At 33.1% G+C, this 21,497-nt stretch overlaps 1 protein-coding gene across 10 annotated transcripts in view; it reads left to right on the top strand.

Moving 5' to 3' along the window:
• raph1a (Ras association (RalGDS/AF-6) and pleckstrin homology domains 1a) overlaps positions 1-21,497 on the top strand; it is a 150,431-nt gene that overhangs the window by 116,535 nt on the left and 12,399 nt on the right. For all 10 annotated transcript variants that reach the window (XM_087266612.1, XM_087266617.1, XM_087266610.1 and 7 more), the window contains 4 exon segments: positions 7,421-7,542; positions 12,201-12,266; positions 12,385-12,528; positions 20,966-21,076. In XM_087266612.1, coding sequence (XP_087122738.1) covers positions 7,421-7,542; positions 12,201-12,266; positions 12,385-12,528; positions 20,966-21,076 — 443 coding nt within the window.

Raw genomic sequence — 21,497 nt, 5'->3', positions numbered from 1 at the left:
AATAAAGCATCCACAATACCCAAACAAATAGTCTTACTGTAAAAGACACTGAGATTTTTCATCTTGGAGATTATCCAACTAAGAGAATATTCAATGCACTATTGCTACTAGTGCTAGTGCAACTGGGACTAGCCAAGAATTACGATTTCTGTATTGGAACTATTCAGATACAGATAATTTTTTTACATTAAAGTGTTTTTATTTCATAAATAGTCGTATAATTTAGAAAAAACTTAACGGACTCAAAAAGAAAATCCTAAATACTAAAAGGAAAAGGGCAAAAGACAGAACCCTGCAAAACATCATTCTGAAAAAGCCCAACAAACTGGTTGCATTGCTTTCGAATCAGCTATTTTGTTATTGGGAGCGACGTGACGTGCTCACACTTTTCAGGCACACCTAGTTGAAAGAATCCCACGAGCCCAAGTCACAGGACAAGAACTGACCAATCAGTTTTATACTTTGTATGGATTATACACATTTCTACTCCAAATAGGAAAAAAATGACACAAAATGAAAATACCATACAATTTTATAAAATAGTAGATCAAAAGTACCTTACGGACAGAGGTCCAGCAGCCCTGTGGCTTAGATTTACCTTAGACAAATACATTTTTTATTTATTCTATTTTTGTTCATTTATTCATTAATTTATTCATTTATTCATTCATTGTTCTGTCATTTATTTTCAGTGTAAAATTATTACTTATGTTTAACATAAGTAAATAACATAAATATTAACATAATTATTGTTAACATAATTGTTAGACGGCACATGTTTGCGTGGGTTTTCTCCAGGTGCTCTGGTTTCCTGCAAAGTCCAGTCCAAAGACATGTGGTATAGGTGAATTGAATTAGCTAAATTGGCCATAGGTTATGTGTGTGAATGCAAAAGTGTTTGGGGGTTTCCAAGTGTTGCGTTGCGGCTGCAAGGGCATCCACTGCGTAAAATACACGCTAGATAAGTTTTCGGTTAATTTCGTTGTGGGACCCCAGATTAATAAAGGGACTATATACAATATAAAGAGTTTTGATGTGATTTTCTAAGCTAGTAGAGTTTTGAAAGGAATGAATTCATAATTATCGTGATAACCATAAAACCGTGATTATTCCTCAGACTGTAATTATTCAACCAAAATCTGTAATCTTTGCATTCCTAGTCCACTTGTACTCCAGTTAGTGATTCAACAACACAAGTTTTACTGTATTTTTTTGTGGCATTCACGTAAAGCCTTGTTGTGTGTTATAGAACAACACACAATAAACCTGATCCATCTTTTAAGTGGTGACACAAAAAACTGCAGGTTTTACAGGAAACTCCAAAAACATGATAGATGTATAAAGTGCCATTCCAAATTAAGAGTTAACTTCTTGTTTTTTACTTTTTGTTTTGTATTTAGCAAGAATATCACAAAAAGTTATTTAAAGAATAAAATAAAGTAAAATAAAAAAATGCATAATGTTTTAAAATATTTTTTTACTGTAAAGAATGCTAATGTCTGACATTTTTAGCTATAAATCCCCTAAGATTTGCAGTGGATAAAAAAAAAACAGTTTTAACATTGATTAGATGAAATGGTTCTTGAGCATGGAGTCAGCCTATTGTAATGGTTTCTGAAGGATCAAGTGGCACTGAAGACATTAATAATTATGGTGAGAATTCAGCTTTGCCTTCTTGGGGAAATAAACATAGCAGTTTAAAATATGTTCAAACAGAAAATTGTAACTTATTAGTGTTATTGTAATCTGGGGTCGCCGCAGCAGAATGAACCTCCAATTTATTCAGGATATGTTTTGTGCAGCGGATGCCCTTCCAACTGCAACCCATCACTGGGAAACATTCATACACACTCATTCACACACACCTGGGGCTCTATTTTGATGATCCAGGTGCAAAGTCCAAAGCGCAGGCCGCAAAAGCATTAAAGGCGTGTCAGAATCCACTTTTGCTATTTTAATGACGGAAAAATCAGCTTTGCGCTGTGGTGGATGATCTAACAGGGTTGAGCTTATTCTCTTAAAAAGTTATAGGTGTGTTTTGAGAATAAACCAATCAGAGTCTCATTTCCCATTCCCTTTAAGAGTCAGTTGCGTCGCGCCATAGTGCATTTGCTATTTACATGGTGGATTTTGTTAGTGGAAAAACTGAACGCTCCACTACAGAGAAAACAGTTAAACAGAGCATCTACAGCGCCAGAATGAGAGATGAGCCTCCTCATTCTTTACTTTCACTTTCACTCTCATGGATAACCAAACGTGTTGCACGCAGCAGACATCTGTTAGCTTATACATAATTAATTTAGTTTAAGCACAAAGGTTTGTTTCAAAACTATTTCTAAATTCAGTTCTAATTTCCAGCAAACAAATAAATTTACAATAATAACATACAGTAATAATGAACTGTGGTCCAAAGACCGAGTTATATCCACTCACATGCTGTGCCCCATATGGTCCAAAACCTGACAGGTGGGCACATCTAAGTTTGTTTTTAATAAAAAAAATATAAATATGCATTTAATAAATAATTCTGCTACTAATAATAACATTGTACAAAAGCCCTGCGAGATGAAGGCATGAAGGCAGTGGTTTTTATTTATGTACAGAATAATAATTATTTGTAACATTTTAGTCCCTTCATCGTTTCCTTTTCATTTGTTAAGTTATTTGTGTATTGCTGTACATCCTGTGTGTATTAAGCAATGTTTAAGCGAGGCGTGCAACTAACGCGCTCTGTGCTGGACTTTAGACTTTCTCTCAGCTGGTCTATTAAACAGACTATTTTAGTTCCTCAAAATAGCAATGCGCCAGCAATGCACCATAACGCACCTCCTATTTTAGACCAGAACGCCTATGCGCGCATATATGAGCACAAATGCATTTGCTATTTAAACAGCGTGGTGCAAAACGTCAAACTGACTCTTGCACCGAGCTGAAACTAGCAAACAACAACTGTATATTCACATTTTCCATTAAGAATCCGTATTACTGATTATTTAAATAACACCACCCTGTTTTGCTTGATTAGTTATTGCGTAATGTTAAATATCATTGTAAGAACTTAGGCATGTACCATGAAACTGGTTAGACAGTTTTAGGTACCATGAATGCATCAGCTCAGCTCAGCTGCTCAAAAATGCCATGTCAACAAAGAGTGATTAAAGTTGAGCTGTCGTCATGTTACCTTAAACCTAAAATTGTTGCAAACAAAACTGAAACTTAACTGGCTAGTCAGCTAATCCAGATTCATGGTACAAGCTCCTGGTCATAAACACCTTGTCAACATAACTGTTTTGCAAGAAACGGATAAAAGTGTGTGCATCTGTAAAGTGAAGCAAGTTTTGCTCATGCTGCAGTGCATTGTGGCACTTCTGTACAAATAATAGTAGATAATTCCTTCACTCGCTAGTCTGAGGAAAGGACAAATGAAAAAAAGATTAAAGTCATGTGGGCTGGTGTGCCCCAGATCTCGATCAACGACAGCTGGATGATAATGCACATCTTTTTTTCATTTTCCGCTGGTTTCAAAAACATCACATCAGTCCTATTTGATTGATTTGATCTCTGCAGATTAGCAGCGAGGATAGATTAGCAAAGTCTATGTCTGAAATGGCAATAGGATTAGTCCATACAATCATGAGCGGTCTAAGGGAGGACTAGAATAAGAAAATATAACTTTAACCAATTCCACTAATTTCGTAATAGTTAGACTGTATGTTGTTCTGACATTCAGGACAGTTGTGGATGTCTTAAAGGCATTATTTAGGTTTTAACTGATCCCGCTACTGTAAGCTGTCCATGCTTAAGCACGCAGCATATAAATTAATCATGCTTTTGTTTTGTTTTCTTATATAATATTAAACAAAGCAGTGGTCATTTGAAATGTAAGATCTTCATCATAACTGATCAAAGGTTTGTGATTAGTATTATTTATGCTTTTGCTGTGTGCTCGATAAGGTTGAATTTATTACATTTCACAGTATGTTGTAAAATATGATTACAGTTTAAAACTATTGTAAAACAATTCAAATAATCGCATAACTAATATTACTTAGCACTGTTGGGTTCTGCGTATCATGATCTTTCAGAAATCATTCTAATAAAAAAAGTTAAAGTGAAGTAGTGTGGCGAATTATAGTGACCTGTACTTGGAATTTATGCTCTGCATGTATCCAATTGAAGTACACAAAACAAACACACACACACACACACACACACACACACACACACACACACACACACACACACACACACACACACACACATATATATATATATATATATATATATATATATATGTATATATATATATATATATATATATATATATATATATATATATATATATATATATATATATATATATATATGTATATTGTATATAGTAAATATATATAGTGTGTGTGTGTGTGTGTGCGCTCTGGGTGTGTGTGTTTTGTGTACTTGAATTGGATACATGCAGAGCATAAATTCCAAGTACAGGTCACTATAATTCGCCACACTACTTCACTTTAACTTGAAGCATTTCTTATTAATATTATCATTGTTGGAAACAGCTGTGCTTCTTAATGTTTTAATTACATTTTTTTTTGATCAAATCAAAAGTTTAAAGGGTCATGAAACCCCCTTTTTTGGTTCAAGTCTACCTCAGAATTTTTTTAAAAAAGGCTTCGAGATTGGCGTGAAGCTCTGCAAGCAGAGGGAGGAGTGGCCTTGGCTAGCAGAGCAGGAGGGAAAGAAGTTGAGTGAACAACTATTGTCAGTTAGCTCACAAAATCAGAAACAAACCACGGGTAGACCGGAGAAGACTATATTATATTGATTTTATATGTTAAAATGCAAAGAAATAAACAAAGTAATTTAATGTCCTGCTACATTTGGTATTCATAATTTCATATAAAAAAATATGTCTGAATGGTAACAAACACAACTAATAAAAGATATTCTCCAATTCTCCTACAGATCTTCTGACAAAAATTGCTTGATGTAAACTTACAGCTTTATTGTATCGGACCTTACAGAATCGCAGGGGAAAACATGCAACAAACATTGTGTATCGTGGAAACAAACACATACAACCTGTGCCGTGAGCAGAAATTATTTTAAACCTGGAAGATGAAATTTGCTGACAAAAGCTCAAATTATCCAGTTTTCCCCACAATTAAAGCTGACAGGTGCTAATGTTGTTTTAACTGATGCTTAACACTCAAATATGTTAAAGTTTCAAAAAAAAGTACTCCAGGGTGTCTTGAAACTTTAAAGGAACGTTTAAAAATAATTAACATGATAAATTCTTCCCACTTTTAATAAAATATGCATAACTAAAATGCATAATTTTGAGTTTTAAGAATATACTTTTATGTATTTTTATTAATATTTTGTATTACTGTGTATGGAGGCCCATTTCTGTCACATGACAAAAACAAACAAGAGTTAATAAAAAAAGTCATAATTGCATAATATACCCCACAATTCAGAGAAAACAAGTCTCACAAAGTCACAATTTATCTATTATTGCAATTCCAGGTTTAACTAGGTAAGAACTTTTGAGTTTATTAATATCTCAAAAATCGTACTTCTTTCTCAGAATTATGAAATGTAAACTCACAATCGTTGATAGGAAAAACTGTAATTCTAAGAAGAAAAAACACATATTGTAGAACACTACTTAAAATTTTTGAGAAAGAAAGAACAGTGGGATTTAGGGTCACATTTTCTTTCTGCGTTCTTTTTTTATTTATTTTACTTTGGAAACAGGAGACAGTACTAAAATCTATTTTGAGTGTGATGTTTCTGTTATATTGAGCCTGAATCATGCCTTTCACTGAATCTGCAGTATGTGTGTGAGTCAGAGGTCTTTGCTGGCCTGATCTGTATGTAGGTTCTGAGCGATCATGCGTGTGGCTGTAGCCTACATCTCCAGGGCTTTCCTTTTTCCACTCTCTGCTCTTTCAATGGAGGGACAAAAAGACAGAAAGACAAGGAGTTTTAGTGGTTGTGTGTTGAATTGCATCTGCCAGATGGACTGTGCTAAAGTCCATTAAACAGAATGAGCAGTGGATGTCTTTTCTGGTAGTATTTTGTACTGCATATGGTGAATGATTATCGTTTATGGTGAGGAATGATGGGTTTGAGCCACAATTTGTGACTGCAGTTGCACACTAGTATTTAAATATGAAAAGAAAAAATTAAACAACATTTTGCATTTAATTTCAGTATTATTCTTGATTTTTGTCAAGAACAGTCAAACAAATGTTGCTCTTGTGGCAGACCTGTTTGTTGGCTCATTGTTTTTTTTAGTTGAGCATGTTGAGGTTAAAAGTCAGTCATTTAGTGTCAACAGAGTCCGGCTTAATCCAGGTATTAGGATCAAGAGGAGTGTAAGGGATTGGTAATTCCTCAAGTGCCTTTAATCACCTAATGGACTGACCTCTGTAATCTGACAGATTAGTGTTTTCACTGTTGGAAATTTTTATTGTCTGTTCATAAATATATTTTTTAGGTTTTTAGCTTTAGTTAACCAGTTATAGACTGTCGTTTACATGGTCAGAGGGTTCCAGATTTAAGAAACTCATGTCTGACAGGTCAATGTGCAAGGCAAATGTTAGACTACACAACAACATCTGCTTCATAAACCTCCTGGTTGCTACAGCAAAAAAGCTTTGAAAATGTGCTCTAGGTAGAAAGACTGATGCATAGGTGGACAGATAAACAGCATGATGGATATAAATTCTTTTTATCTTTGGGTTGAGATCAGGGCACTTTGCAGGCCAGTCAAGCATCTTCACACCAAACCTCACTCATCCATGTTTTTATGGACCTTTCTTTGTGCACTGGTGTGCAGTCATGATACTGTATATCATGAAGGGGGCATCTCCAAACTGTTTCTAAAAAGAACATTAAATTATCCAAAATGACTTGATATAGTGAATCATTAAGGCTATTTACACTGTAACTCAGGGACAGGATGGATGGCTGGATGGATATAGCAATGGTTGTGGGGATGTTTGGATGGATAGATGGATTTGGGTGTAGTTTACCTCAGTGAGGTTGTGTTTTCAGCTAGTTTAAATTTGTCTAGTGCATGCAGGTTGTTACAGTTTCTTGTCCCCAAATGTGTTCAGGGTAGTTTTTTTCTTTTTTCTGTAATTTACCCAGAAAACTCTAAAGTCATTATAGAGCACAGCACACTGACAGCAGGGCTTATAGTAGTTTGGATAAATGTCTCTTTTTTTTTTCTGACCATAAACTTTTTTTGTATGTCAGTTTACTGCACCATTTAGACCTGGAAATCTTAAAAACAGAATCATTCACATTAAGATGTGTTTTCAAGAAATAAATGGTTCTTGAGTGTATTCTTAAGTGTATGGTCTCTTATCAATTTGAGTCCAAATTTGTTTTCATGTTGTTGTTTTTTTTTCAGAGAGAATCTTTGAGGATCATGAGAATCTGGTGGAGAACTTGTTGAATTGGACGAGGGACAGCACCAACAGACTGATGTTTATTGAACGAATTGAGAAATATGCACTCTTCAAGAATCCTCAGGTAATGATAGATCACAAGGAACCAGGGGTCTCATTTATAAATGTGGCTTATGCAAAAAATGAGGGTGCAAATGCGCATACACCAATTCCCACACAAACGTTGACAGAAGAATGTGCGCAGCTATAAGTAAACTCTAAGTAAACATATTTAACTTAACTATTGATTTAATTGACCAGCTTTAAATTGTCATATAAATAATTGTTTAATAAATAATACAAATTTATTTTGTCATACATTCATTTTTAGTGAGGTGCGAAATTTTATAAACTAGACTCCAGGGGCCTCAAGTACAAAGACTTGCGTTGAAAGTTAGGGAAGGGTCAATTGTGGGTGACACTTTACTGTCTGATGTAGTATCCGTGTTTGTGGAAGACACAGATGTATCAAAGGAACACTTTGTTAGAGCGTTAAAGCAGCACCCCTCTGCTCTCAAGGCAGCGCCACCAGCATTTCAGCTGCTCTACAACTGGCCAAGTGCGAGAATGGGCATCATTGTATCTGCACTCTTGGTCAGTTTGTGGGTGGTTGAGGGGGGTTAACAGCCACATTTTTAATGGATAACCGCGGTCTCCTGATATGCAGTTAAATAATTACGCACAATAAAATGAAAATAAAAAACTTAGCTGGAAGAATAACTTTAAATACATTACTCACCAAGAAGCCACCCGTCGCGCACCCTCTCACCTCGGAGCCTTCGCATTCCACCATTGACAATGTCCTGTAATAAGGCCAACTCTGCCGTTGCCATAGACTAAGGGTCGTATACATTTTTCAAATGCTTTTATATGTTCTAAATCACATAATTGGTAAAAAAATATATATATATTGTGTCAATTAACATATTTTAGCAATTATAAATGAATAGCAACATTTTTCACTTGTGTTGGTGTGATACTTTGTAGTGTGCAATTTAACATAATTGCCTCTAGAAGTCGCCAATAGAAATAAAAAAAACGCACACAAGAAATACACATTCGCCAGACATAAAGTTGGTGCGGACCAACGCACATTCTCATGTTAATTTCATTGTTAGGAAATGCAAACATGAGCGTGAAATCTGGTGTACGCAAAGTTTTTGTGCGTATTCAGCGTTGATGCATGAGGCCCCTGATCTGTCTAGCTCTAAAAAGCAACAAAGCCGTGTGCCATATTTAAAGTATTCTTTGTGAAAAGATTTTCATTGTGAAAAATACAATACACTTCTTCTCTAACTCTTTCTAACTTAAAGTGCCACATGATATTTCAGAAATCATTGTAATATGATGATTTGGTACTCAGGAAACATTTCTTAATATTCTGAACGTTCTGAGTTTCTTATGCTTATTATTTTTGTATAAACCTTTAAAACATAATTCAAGTTTTATTTATTTTTTTAATAGAAAGTTTAAAAAGCAGCTTTTGTCTTTTATTGAAAGAAAAACATTGTAACATTACACTTGTATTTAATTACTATTACTGTCATTACTGATCCATTTTTGCAACATAATTTTTTTTTTATTTGTTTAAGCAAAAAACTAAAATCGTACTCCAAACTCTGGAAGTGAGATGTGTAGGTGAATCCATGTTTAGTTTAAAGGATACAGATAAAGCTAGATTCGTTAAATAATACTTTAATTTCCACAATAACAGCCTTTTTATTTTTTAAGTGAACCATCTTTTTCCCCATGTAATGAAGTGGTGTAATATAATAATGTAAGGGGGAATGTGCAGTGAGTTTTAGAAGGACAGGAATGTACAGTGGGTTAGTTGAGTATTGATGCTGTGTTAGTGCACTGCTCTGTGGATCAGGAGTTTTATTGGTGTATGTGGTTGATATAGGTCAATGTCATGTAAATGCTGAGCTCTAATGAATAATTGATCTCAACAGAGGCTGGTTAAAGTGTGTTCACTGCCCAGATTGAGTCTCTAACTGCATTTATGGCCTTTAAACAAACCTCCATGCCTAAAAGCCAGCTTTATTTTATTTTGTCGCATTTTATCAGGGCTGTTAGTCACGTAGAGTGACTTTTTAGGTAATTAATTAGTAAACCGTGTAACCGTGTAGTATATTAGTGTAATTGATCAAACATTGACTGAGGAATTACTCCACGAAGAAAATGTAAAAGTCATTCATTCGTTAAAAGCAAAAAAGCATCAAGTTAACATTTACAAAATGATTTAGAAAGATTTAGAAAGACACACGATGTTTAGTTTACAGTGACTGATTCCTTTTATTTGAGGGTTCAGAAATAGCATCTAGATTTTTAAAGTTCAGACCATTTATGGCATATCCTAAGCAGTTTAGTCACCAATATTGGTCAAAATATTGTTTAATATTTTGTAAACTAAAGAATAGGTTCATATAGGTTTGAAACAACACACGGGTGAGATTTAAATGATACAAAATTTTCATTTTTGATTTAACTGTCCCTTTCATTTTTTTAATTTTTTATTATTCGTATCAAAATGAGAAATTCAAACTGCTATTAGTTGGTGTTAAATGTCTAAAGCCCAGGTCAGGTCACATGATTTTTACTGTCATTTACGAAAGTCACTATGTCATATTATGCAATTTTTTTTTTTCTATTTATTTATTTATTTATTTTTAGTTTATTGATAATTTTTTTTCTTGTTAAAATCTTGACTTGTTTAGTTAATAAATGTGCCAAACTACACGTTTCTTCACGATCAGTCATCACATGATGCCACGACGTTTGTTATTTCTCAGTGTATTCACAAGTGTTGCTAGAACGATATTTAGTTTCTCAATTTCAATTTTTATCTTATTTCAATCTCAATAAACACTGATGCTTGCAAACAACTAATAACTACATTATTTAAAGGCATTTGTTACAACATGGGTAGAATCAAAATTATGATTCTTTTTAACAGTGTTGGGTAAAAAATAATATATTACAATCTTACCTCTACCATATCTCTTTAAAAAAAAAGTAAAAAATGCAAATTACAATAAAATAATATAACACATCTATATTCAGATCGTGAATCTATATTCACAGTCCTTAAAAAGTTACCAACGCATTTAGTTAAGGTTTTTTTTTTTTTTTTGTGACCACAGATTGTTATATATTATTTTTTTCCCAACACTTTTTTTTTATATTAAGATATTTTCTTTGAAATCTAAATGTATATTTTCCTGTCGTGGATTTCTTATTAAACACTCCCTCACCTAAACTTGCCGCGAGTGAGACAACAAAATGAAAGCAAATAAGCAGCAATAACGAAAAATCAGATGCTCAAGACATAAATAATAACATATTTTTAAAAATGTGCTATATTTGTAGTTATATTTGCAGTTATATTTGTAATATATAACTGAGATTTGTGATACAATCACAGTGAAGCATTCGTTAAATCCTTATTTTCCTCAGAGCAAAACTATTCATCTTCTTTTATAGTCGACTAGTGGAGGGGCACTAACAAAAATTTAATTTGTATATCTTTCTTGGAAAAAAATATCTTTTTGAAATGAATTTCGTTTACTAAAATAATTTTCATCTTAATTTTAATGTGTCTTCTGTTGGTTAGTTATATATAAACAAGAATAATAAATGTGTTTGAGCTGAAGCACTTCAAAACAAGTCTGCTATATGTGCCACACAAACACAAATTGCCGTGAGATTGTGTTGGTTTGTTTATTAAAATAATCATTTAGCCTAAATAAAATGAAAGTGAAATATTCACAGTTTTAGAGAAACCTATATTAAACTGTTTTCACTATTAATGACAAATTTAAATTAGCAAGAAATGCTATTACAATGTATTTGCAACACTGAACATGTTCCTAGATTACATCGGAAGAACAAACTCTGTTGGAAGAATGAGAGATCTAAGAAACTCGTTGTGAGAATGATGTCTGCATATTTGTGCCAGTCTGTCAGATAAAATTGCTTATAAAACGCCTTAATATTTTAGAAAAGGTAGTTCAGTTTGCATAACCAATGATCTTATCCAGCATTGACCCACCCATGAGTAAATATGCAGCCCTTTTTTTGATTACCTGACCAGTGCAATAACGGCAGCACCTGCTGAGATAACTGAGAAACAATGTGCTCCAATTGCACAGTGTCACCCACGTAACAGAACTTGTCGTGAAGAACGATTGAAAATTAAACATGCTAGATTTTCTGCGATGTGTTGTGAGGCGTAGCAGACATGGTATCAGTTGTCGTGAACTATGCCCCTTTACACAAGAAGAAATGATTGAATCTTGTGTCACAAAGCCCATTTGTTGTTTACGAATCCCCTTGACACCCTACCTCAAGTAAATCATGCCGATCTCATGACAAATTTGTGTGATCTGACCATTAACATCTGCTTAACATGCAAGTCATTTATTCATTTGATTCATTCAAACAACTGATTCATTTAGTAATCATGTGAACATATTTCTTAGGCAGTGATTTGTTTTCTTGCATAATGTTCTGCTTCAGTCAATTGTATAAAGTAGTAGATGATCTACAGAGGTGCATTAATTGTGTTTACGTTTTTCCCCAATTGCTAATTCATTAAATGAACATGTTAAAACCACAGCCTTAATTATGACTTTTTTAAAAAGCACATTGAAATATTGAAAGATGTATTTAGATTAGTGCACTAAGTAGTATAGTTATTAAGCAGAGATCATCATCTTCCTGAAACATCATCTGTTTCCTCAGAACTATTTGCTGGGGCGTAAGGAGACGTGTGAGATGGCGGATAGAAATAAAGAGGCTCTGCTGGAGGTGAGACAGACTGTTTACACATATTCTCTCTTGCGCTTTGAACAGCATGACTTATTTAGGTCATGTTGTGCTCACTCTACTCACTGATAAAGGTGTGTGCATGTCTGTTTTTGAACAGGAGTGTTTTGGTGGGAGCACTATCAGCGTGCCTGAGATAGAAGGGGTGCTCTGGCTCAAAGACGATGGCAAGAAATCCTGGAAAAAACGCTACTTCTTGTTACGAGCCTCCGGGATTTATTATGTGCCAAAGGGTAAAGCCAAGGTTAGTTATGAAAGTATTTATTTTCTGCGGCCTTGTGATTTGTCTCATATTTTTCTGCTCGTATTTCTTTTTGCTCATAATTTTTTTTTTTTTTTTTTTTTGCTTCACACACTTAACTAGTGCAAACACTCCGACATTATTTTGGTTTCTATAGGGATTACATAAATCACATAAAAAATGACAGAGAACTATACAAGTATGAACTGTTTGTATGTATAGAAACAATATATTTCAATATATTGCAAAATATGCATATGCAGTATGGAGACATTTGACCACTTGTTCTATGGATTTATTAGGAACAGGTTTGAGTAAAATGTTAAAGGGCCATGAAACCCTCCATTGTTTCAGCAGAGTGTTTTCACACCTCTAGTTTGAAAAACGTTAGGAAAGTGGGGAGTCCATCTTTGTTTAGGTGGGAGTGTTGAGTGGCGAAAGAGGGAAGGGTTTGCATAAAAATGGGACTTTCAGTACGAGCATGCACTGATTTTCACAGCAGCAACGGGGGAGAAAGACAGTGACTATTTACATGGACATCAGTATTCAAATTATTTGCCAAATTATTAATTGTCGACTTTAACTGCAGTTCAACAGTTTCACTTTCATTCAATTACTGTACATTTTATGCATGCCCCCTGTGACAAACGAGATATTGGATGCGAGAAACTGCTGGAAGAGTGTAGTTTTAATTGAATGTTTGATACAACACGCCATATGGTATCGTGACCCTTTGTTTGTATTGTTTTAAATATTTTCCATGTTTCAAATAGAAATATAATAGTTTGTCAGAATAACACAGTTGAATTAGTTGTGTTTAAAAAAAATCAGTGTTCACCAAATATTGATTTCTTCTGAAGATGAAAGCTCTGATTAGGGCTTTTTCTATAAAACACAATGGATAATGTAGTTTTCACACATTCCACTTTCAAGGCTTTGTTTCACAGACAGAGCTTAAACTAAGCCAGGATTAGGCCATAGTTCAGTTAGGACATTTAAAGGGATAGTTCACCCAAAAATAAAAGTTGATTCACTATTTACTCGCACTTAAGTGGTTCCATACCTTTATGAGTTTTTTATTTATTTTTATTTTTATTTATTATTATTTATTTATTTATTTTTTTATATTTTTTGCTTGTTATTGAACACAAAATAAGATATTTTGAAAAATCTCGAAACCTGTAGCCATTGACTTCCATAGTAGAAAACCAAATACAGAAATTGAAAAAAAAAGTGTGAAGTGAAGTGTGCGTAAATGATGAGTTTATAATTAAGTTATTATTTAAGTGTCTTAGTAAAAAGCATTACTGTAACTAACTTGAGATACAATTAACACCAACGGATAAGCTTTAAAAATAAGTTGAATGAAAACAAATAGTTGATTTGTTATATAGTAACAGTGTAGTATATGTGAATAGTATGTTGTCAGACAACTTCAGAGCTTGCAACACGTCCGTCTTTAAAGGGTGATCAGGTATCATTAATATGTTTCTGGAACCCACCTGTTGTGCTCTATGGCACTTTGTTATGATCTACGGTCATTTTTATTTGTTATTAAAATCTGATCATCCATTAGCAAATAACTAGTGCTAATTAGGCATGGGATGAGAACCAGTTTCAAGGTCAACCGTGGTTTGTAAAAGTCGTGGTTTTAAAACCACAAAAAAAATGTTCTGTTATACCGTTTCTGTGTTATACAGTTAGGTCCATAAACATTTGGACATCGACACAAGTCTAACATTTTTGTTACACCAACACAATGGATTAGAAATTAAACCTACCTGAAACAAAATGAAACACCTACTTCCTGGAGAGTGTTTTTGATCTGGCCAACTCTTGTAAAGTGTTTTTTCTTTACCAGGGAAAGAATTCTTTGGTCATCCACAACAGTTGTTTCTGTGGTCTACCGGGTCTTTTGGTGTTGCTTAGCTCACTGGTGCTCTCTTTCTTTTTAAGAAAGTTCCAAACTGTTGTTTTGGCCATGCCTAATGTTTTTGCTTTCTCTCTTATGGGTTTGCTTTGTTTTTTCAGCCTAATGATGGCTTGCTTGACTAAAAGTGACAGCTCTTTGGATCTCATCTTGAGAGTTGAAAGTAACAGCTTGCAAATGCAAGTAGCACACTTGAAATGAACTCTGGACCTTTTATCTGCACATTGTAATTGGGAGAATAAGGGAATAGCACACACCTGGCCATAAAACAGCTGAGAAGCCAATTGTCCAGTTACTTTTGAACCCTTAACAAGTTGAAGGCAAATATGCAAACTGTTGTAAATCCTACAGTGTTAACATTATTTGGATGTAAATACCCTAAAGTTAAAGCTGACAGTCTGCAGTTAAAGCACATCTTGTTTTATTTAAAATCTATTGTGTTGGTGTATAGAGCCAAAAATGTTAGAATTGTGTCGACATCCAAATAGTTATGGATCTAACTGTATGTTTATTTATTTATTTATTTTATTACGTGTTGTCATACTATTTAGCCCACGATTCATCAAACATTTTTAAAAACAAGTCACATATGCACCATCCAAGCATCCTATGAACAGTGCAATGGCAATCCAAAGAAAACAAAGATATCCAAAGATAAGTTTTCAAGTTGTAAAGAAATCGGTTTTTTGAAAATAATGAACATTCAGCAGGAGTCAGTCATTTATTTTGATTATTTAGCTTGACATGTTTACTGATCTGAAATATTTAAAATGTTTCTTAAAATGTTAAATGTGAGGAAAAAAGTTTTTTTTTTTTTTTTTACCACAGACGGAAAAAAATGTTTTAGAGTAGTAATCACAATACTGTTAAACACTGTGGTGTTTTTATTAAAGGTTATCATACCATCAGAATCTTATACCGGCCCATGCCTAGTGCTGATTAGAATCTGCATTTAAAACTTTTAAATGGTTTATTTAAAGTAAAGCAATTCTTTTTCCATGTGGAATAAAATCTATACACAGCAAAGTGTGCACCACCAATCAAGGATATTAATAAACTTCTGTTCCATAATCTTAATTCCACTTAAAATCAGTTAGATCTAACAGAATAAAGCCAGATTCTGGGATTATGTGCACATATGACAGATATGTAGGATTATGTGCACATATGTCTAAGATGTCAGATTATATCTGCATGTGCTCATATTGAGCCTACACTTAAGTTTTCACACATTTATGTGCAGATAAAGCTGTTTTTTATGAGCTCTGTGTTTTTTGTTTACAAAAAGTATTTCAAAATCATAAAATATATATCTGCTATAAAACATAATTATCAGAGTAATTAGAGGTTTGTGCTGTTTGGCGACCCCTGATAAAGGGAATAAGCTGAAAGGAGTGAGTGAGAATATATATTTCTGTTCAGTTTGGTATGATGGAGATATAAGAAAGCAAAGAGAAAGCAAAAATTTGAAATGTTTTATTATTAATTTAATTTGAGTTATTTTAATTTTATCTATTTGGCGACCAACAGAAATAAAAAAAATAGTTTTTTACTTTCTTTTTCACAGTTTTCTTAAATTAATTAAAATAAATGTCAGTACTTTATTTTGCATTATAAAAGGTCAAATTTTGGTGTTAGGGGTATCCAACAATATGCTGATATAAATGCAAGGTTAAAAAAACACTTTAATTGTCTTGCAATACACATTAATTTTACCTAATTATCCCAACGACTCCTATGATTAATAATAATGAATATATAATAATATATATAATAATGAATATATAGTTCATTCAGGGATTTATTTGTTCACAAATCTCTCCTTAGTGCGAAACTAATCTACGCTGGTTGGACCCATGACCCAGTCTTTTGTGATTGGTTGACTGTGTTTTGCGTAAGACAGAGAGAAATGCCCACCATAGCTACAGTATAAAGTAGCAGAGATTATATGAGTGCCCAATGCTGGAATGCAATAAGGCAATACAGTTAAACACCAGCATAATGCTTTACTGTTAACGCTAACTCCAAGTAATAAAAACAACACACATTCAGTATTGATCCACTCAACTGCAAAAGTTGAACTGTTTTGAAAATTGACCGCACCATGCGTGTGATGAACAGCTGATGGTGGCCATATCAAAGACAAAGGCAGAGGATCGCGAGTTCACAAACACATTTAAATCGGTGAAGGAAGAAGCATGCGTCAGGTTTTCAGTGTGGTTTTGGATGCACTATGTGAACAGCCCCATAAAGATTTACCTGAGAGATACAGTGCAAGCACAGATCTGTAACAGATAAGTGATTACAAGCCGTGCGGGGCAATTGGAACTTTTAACACAAAATTAAACATATGTTTTGCAAACTACACAAAAACAAGGCAACAATTTTAATTACACTTACATGTTGTGATCTGGAGGAAGAAGAAACTGGTCCATATGAACTGTAAAAGTTACTGATAAGGTCCCAGTCAAAGTTTGACACAGTCCCATAGATACAGTAATATTCTCTGCTGCTCCTTCCAAAGCAAACGGCAGGCGAATTTCACGTTGCAGTGTAGGTTATTGTATTAATCATCAGAAAATTTACAGGAACAAACACAGTACACGGTTGGCTATACTGTGGTATTTTTGTGAAAATGAACTTTAACTGTTTATTGCCTGCAGCCGCATCTCCATATATCAGTGATCATCATCTTCATACCTGTATTATGATCAGTCCTGTGATCCCCAGCACTCTTCTACTGTCTGAAGGGAAAGCACATTCACATTTTACTGGATCTGGAACTACATATTTGGTGATGCACCGCGTCGACATTGATTTGTTCAAGTAAAACATCCGAACCCAACACGATTCATTTATTCGACTTTGAGTCGACTATTTCGTTAAGGAATCAACTTACTAATGATCAACTTACTTAAGAATCAAATTTACTTGGTGCTGTTACACACTGCATGGAAGCTCATTTTCAAAAACCTATCATAGGGGCTCTTTAACTTTAAAAACTGTACAGCTAGATGAAATAAAATAAAAATATACAATAAAAATAAATTAAACCTAGAAATAAAAATGAAAGCATAAAGGGTTTCTAAAAGTATATCAAGTTACAATTTAGAATATAAAATTAAAAACTAATTCAAAATATATTAATACATGATTAAATGCTGTAATAGTACATAAATAATACTTATAATCTGTGTTCTTGTGCACGGTGTAATCATATATCCACATGAAAAGCATAGTGACTTGTACAAGGCACAGAAACCAAATATGCTTGCATTAAAAAATGGCTCATTATTTTGCACTATATTGGAACATACACATGAATGAGATTTAAAAGCGAAAACACACTCACTGTCAGTCTCATACAGCATCATAATTCTGGTGCTTTTCAAGAGATAAACATGTCTGTTGACTTAACACATTGATGCTCAGGGATGAGTTAATGAGGTCAGGCTGAGAGAGATGTGGGCCAGTGACTGCTCATCATTACCCACAGACTGATAAAGAGCAGCTGCTCTACATCCGCAGGTCATCATTCTGGCTTTACAGCTGCTGTCCATCTGTATTACCAATAACTGCATCCGGTTACAAATTTAACACTGACAATTAACACGTATTACAATTAATATAATTAATGGGTTAATAGGACCACATAATCCCATTAACACTGCAACAAATAGGATACATAAAAACAACAACAACAAAGAACAATTATAAAATCTACTTTAAAATTATTTGTTTTCCATTTTCATGCACTTCAGTGTAATTTTCTGCAAATGTTGTGCTCCCTCTTGTGGATTAAACGTCACTATATAGGTCTATACAGGTTATTTTCTTAAATTCTCTTGAGCTTTAAATTTATAAAGTTTCACAGAAGAGACAGATATTTTAACCCTTATGTACTGTTTGGGATCCAATCTCTTATCCACTCTGGGGTGATTTTGTGTCTTAATTTAGCCACAACTTTCTCTGTGTTTTAGCTAGCAGAATGATTTTTGGTGACAAATCTTATTTTGACACATATTTTGAGAAAATATATTTTTTAATATAAAGTCAGCGATACACTCTGTGTATATTTACAACCATTTTGTTATGTTAGGGATGAAAACATCCACTAAATTAAACTGCTGTGAAAATGCATCACTTTAATATGTTTTTTTTAAATTTCTTTTGCTTAAATCTGTTAATCAGTCCTGATCAAAACTACTTAATTGCTTGGGAAATTACAGGATTTTAACTTTTTAATTGTCAAATTCATAAATGATTTATTAAAAAAACACACACAAAATTATGTATCTTCAGTATAAAAAGTAGTTGTGGACTGTATTTATTTTTTACCTTTCATCAAAGTCTTGAACATGTGAAACATCATTGCCTTCGATGTATTGTTTTTGATTATTTTTTATTATTTTCTCCCTAATTTACTGTTGGTGGCTGTTTTTGCCCCTTTGACTTCCATTATAACCACATTTTTTGGATTACAAAACCATAACACCATATAATGCATCTTTGATTGTTGGTGGTTTTCTCTGTTGGGAAGAGGTCAAATTTGTACTTTTAACTGTTGATCATCAGTTGGCTCCATTAAACTTTTAGATAGGCCTGTGCAAAAAAAAAAAAAAAAGCGTAGTTTCTGGATTTTAAATGGAGTATAACAGCAAATTAAAGTGATGAGAAAATCAAAATATGAGTCTCAGCTCTCAGGCCTACATGGAAACAAAGACTGTGTATTTATGCACCATCAAATGTGGTTATAATGAAAACTAATTCAAAATATATAAATAAATAAATGCTGTAATAGTGCTTAAATAGTACATAAATAATACTTATGATCTGTGTTTTTGTGCAAAAACAGCCACCAACAGTAAATTAGGGAGAAAATATGAAAATCTAACAATGTTGTTACTCATCATTCACATGTCCAAGACTGTGATCAAAGGTAAAAAAAAAAATGCCTTGCCTTGCCTTAAAATCTAGTTTTCGTTTTATGCTGAAGATACGTCATTATGTCTGTTTTTTTTTCCCACTAAATCTGTGACAACATTTATAAATTTGGCATTTAAAGAGTTAAAATTCTGTAATTTTACAAACAATTTGGTAGCTTTGATCAGGACTGAGGTTGATTAACAGATTTATGCAAAAACAATAAAGAAAATAAATAAATAAAATTATGTGATGCATTTTTACAGCAGTTTGATTTAGTGGATGTTTTCATTCCTAACATAACAAAAGGATAGTAAATTTGAAGGGTTAAGGGATTTATTTTAAGTTTTTCTATTTCTTAACTAGCATCAGTATTGATGAGAACTATACCAAAATGAAGTTCTTTAATTATTTAAATTAGTCTGACATAATGCCACTATTGTTTTTGTAATGAAAAAACAAACAACATTAACATTTATTATTTTTCAATTTCTAAAGGCTATGCTGATTTTATTATTATTATTATTATTATTATTATTATTATTATTATTATTATTATTATTATTATATTACTGAATAGAGTGATTAGATTTTTAGTACTTATATATAGGTGATTAGAATTTTTTTTTAATGCTTATTGTTATTTGTTCAGTGACGCATAAAAAAGAAATGAATAAGCTCACCCACATAAAAATACAAATTTCTCAGAATATACATACAAGGCAAACTTAGATATCCATAACAATACATATTCATAAATAGGTAACACTTTGCAAAAAGGTTGTTAATGGTTATAGATTGTTAGTTAATGTTTTATGTTAGTTAATACAGTTGTTCAATATTAGTTCGTTAACTTATTGTGCATAAACTAATGTTAACACGCATGTATTTGGTTGGTAATAATACTTTAGTAAATGTTGAACTATGATTAATAAATGCTGTACAAGTACTGTTCAAGTTCATGTTAGAAAATACATTAACATTAACTAATGAAACCTTATTGTAAAAGTGACCCATAGTTATAATTATCATTAATTTGGCCTTCAGTGCTCAAAAGTATGCTTTTGTACTTAAGTACTAAACCTTCATTTAAAAAAGGACATAGAGTGAAATATTGCAATTTCAATAAAACATACCTTTTTGCTAACATTTCTGCTGTTTGGAACAACACATCCTAAATAATTACAAAAATTGTCCATAAGGATTCACAATGGGTAACATTTATGATAGCACATTTTAACAAACAAATGTGTCAAATCATTAAATATTCCATCTGATAATAGCTATTATTTCTATAGCGTTTTAGATTTAGATTAGATTGTGTCAAAGTATTTTAACATGAGGTTCTAGTAAATTGAAACTGTTTCAGTCCAGTTTTCAAGTTAAAGTTCAGTTTAGTTGAGTTGAGTGTGGTTTAAATTGCACTGCTGAAAATCCAAACAAACAAAACAAGCACGCGAAGACAATCAATTTATTTATTATTTTGCAGAAGATTATTCACCTGAAGTTTCTCCTTTCACTACAAAAAAAAAAAAAAAAAACATCTGTAAATGAAGTCTTATGCTTGCTTTCTGGTGTCATCTGTAGGCCTCCAGAGACCTGGTTTGCTTTCTGCAGCTGGATCATGTTAATGTGTACTTGGGTCAGGACTACCGCAGCAAATACAAAGCCCCGACTGACTACTGCATGGTCTTGAAGGTAAGAGACAAACTAAATATTCTTCTTTGTTGGCCCCCTTGTCATGTGGTGTGCCTCAAGGGTCCATTGTAGAACCTCTTCTCTTTTCTCTCTATATGCTTTCACTGGGTGCCATTAAATTTAAGATCTCCATATATACAGTTTAAGTCAGAATTATTAGCCCCCCTGAATTATTAGCCCCCTTGTTTATTTTTTCTAATTTCACATTTTGAACATATTAGTTTTAATAACTCATTTCTAATAACTGATTTCTTTTATCTTTGCCATGATGACAGTAAATAATACTTTACTATATATTTTTCAATACACTTCTATACAGCTTAAAGTGACATTTAAAGTCTTAACTAGGTTAATGAGGTTAACTGGACAGGTTAGGGTAATTAGGCAAGTTATTGAATAACGATGGTTTGTTCTGTAGACT

This window comes from Danio rerio, chromosome 9, assembly GCF_052040795.2.
Source record: "Danio rerio strain M-AB ecotype USA chromosome 9, GRCz13ab, whole genome shotgun sequence".
Lineage (NCBI taxonomy): Eukaryota > Metazoa > Chordata > Actinopteri > Cypriniformes > Danionidae > Danio > Danio rerio.
The sequence above is the reverse complement of the archived record's forward strand: the minus strand, read 5'-3'. Positions and strand labels throughout refer to the sequence as shown.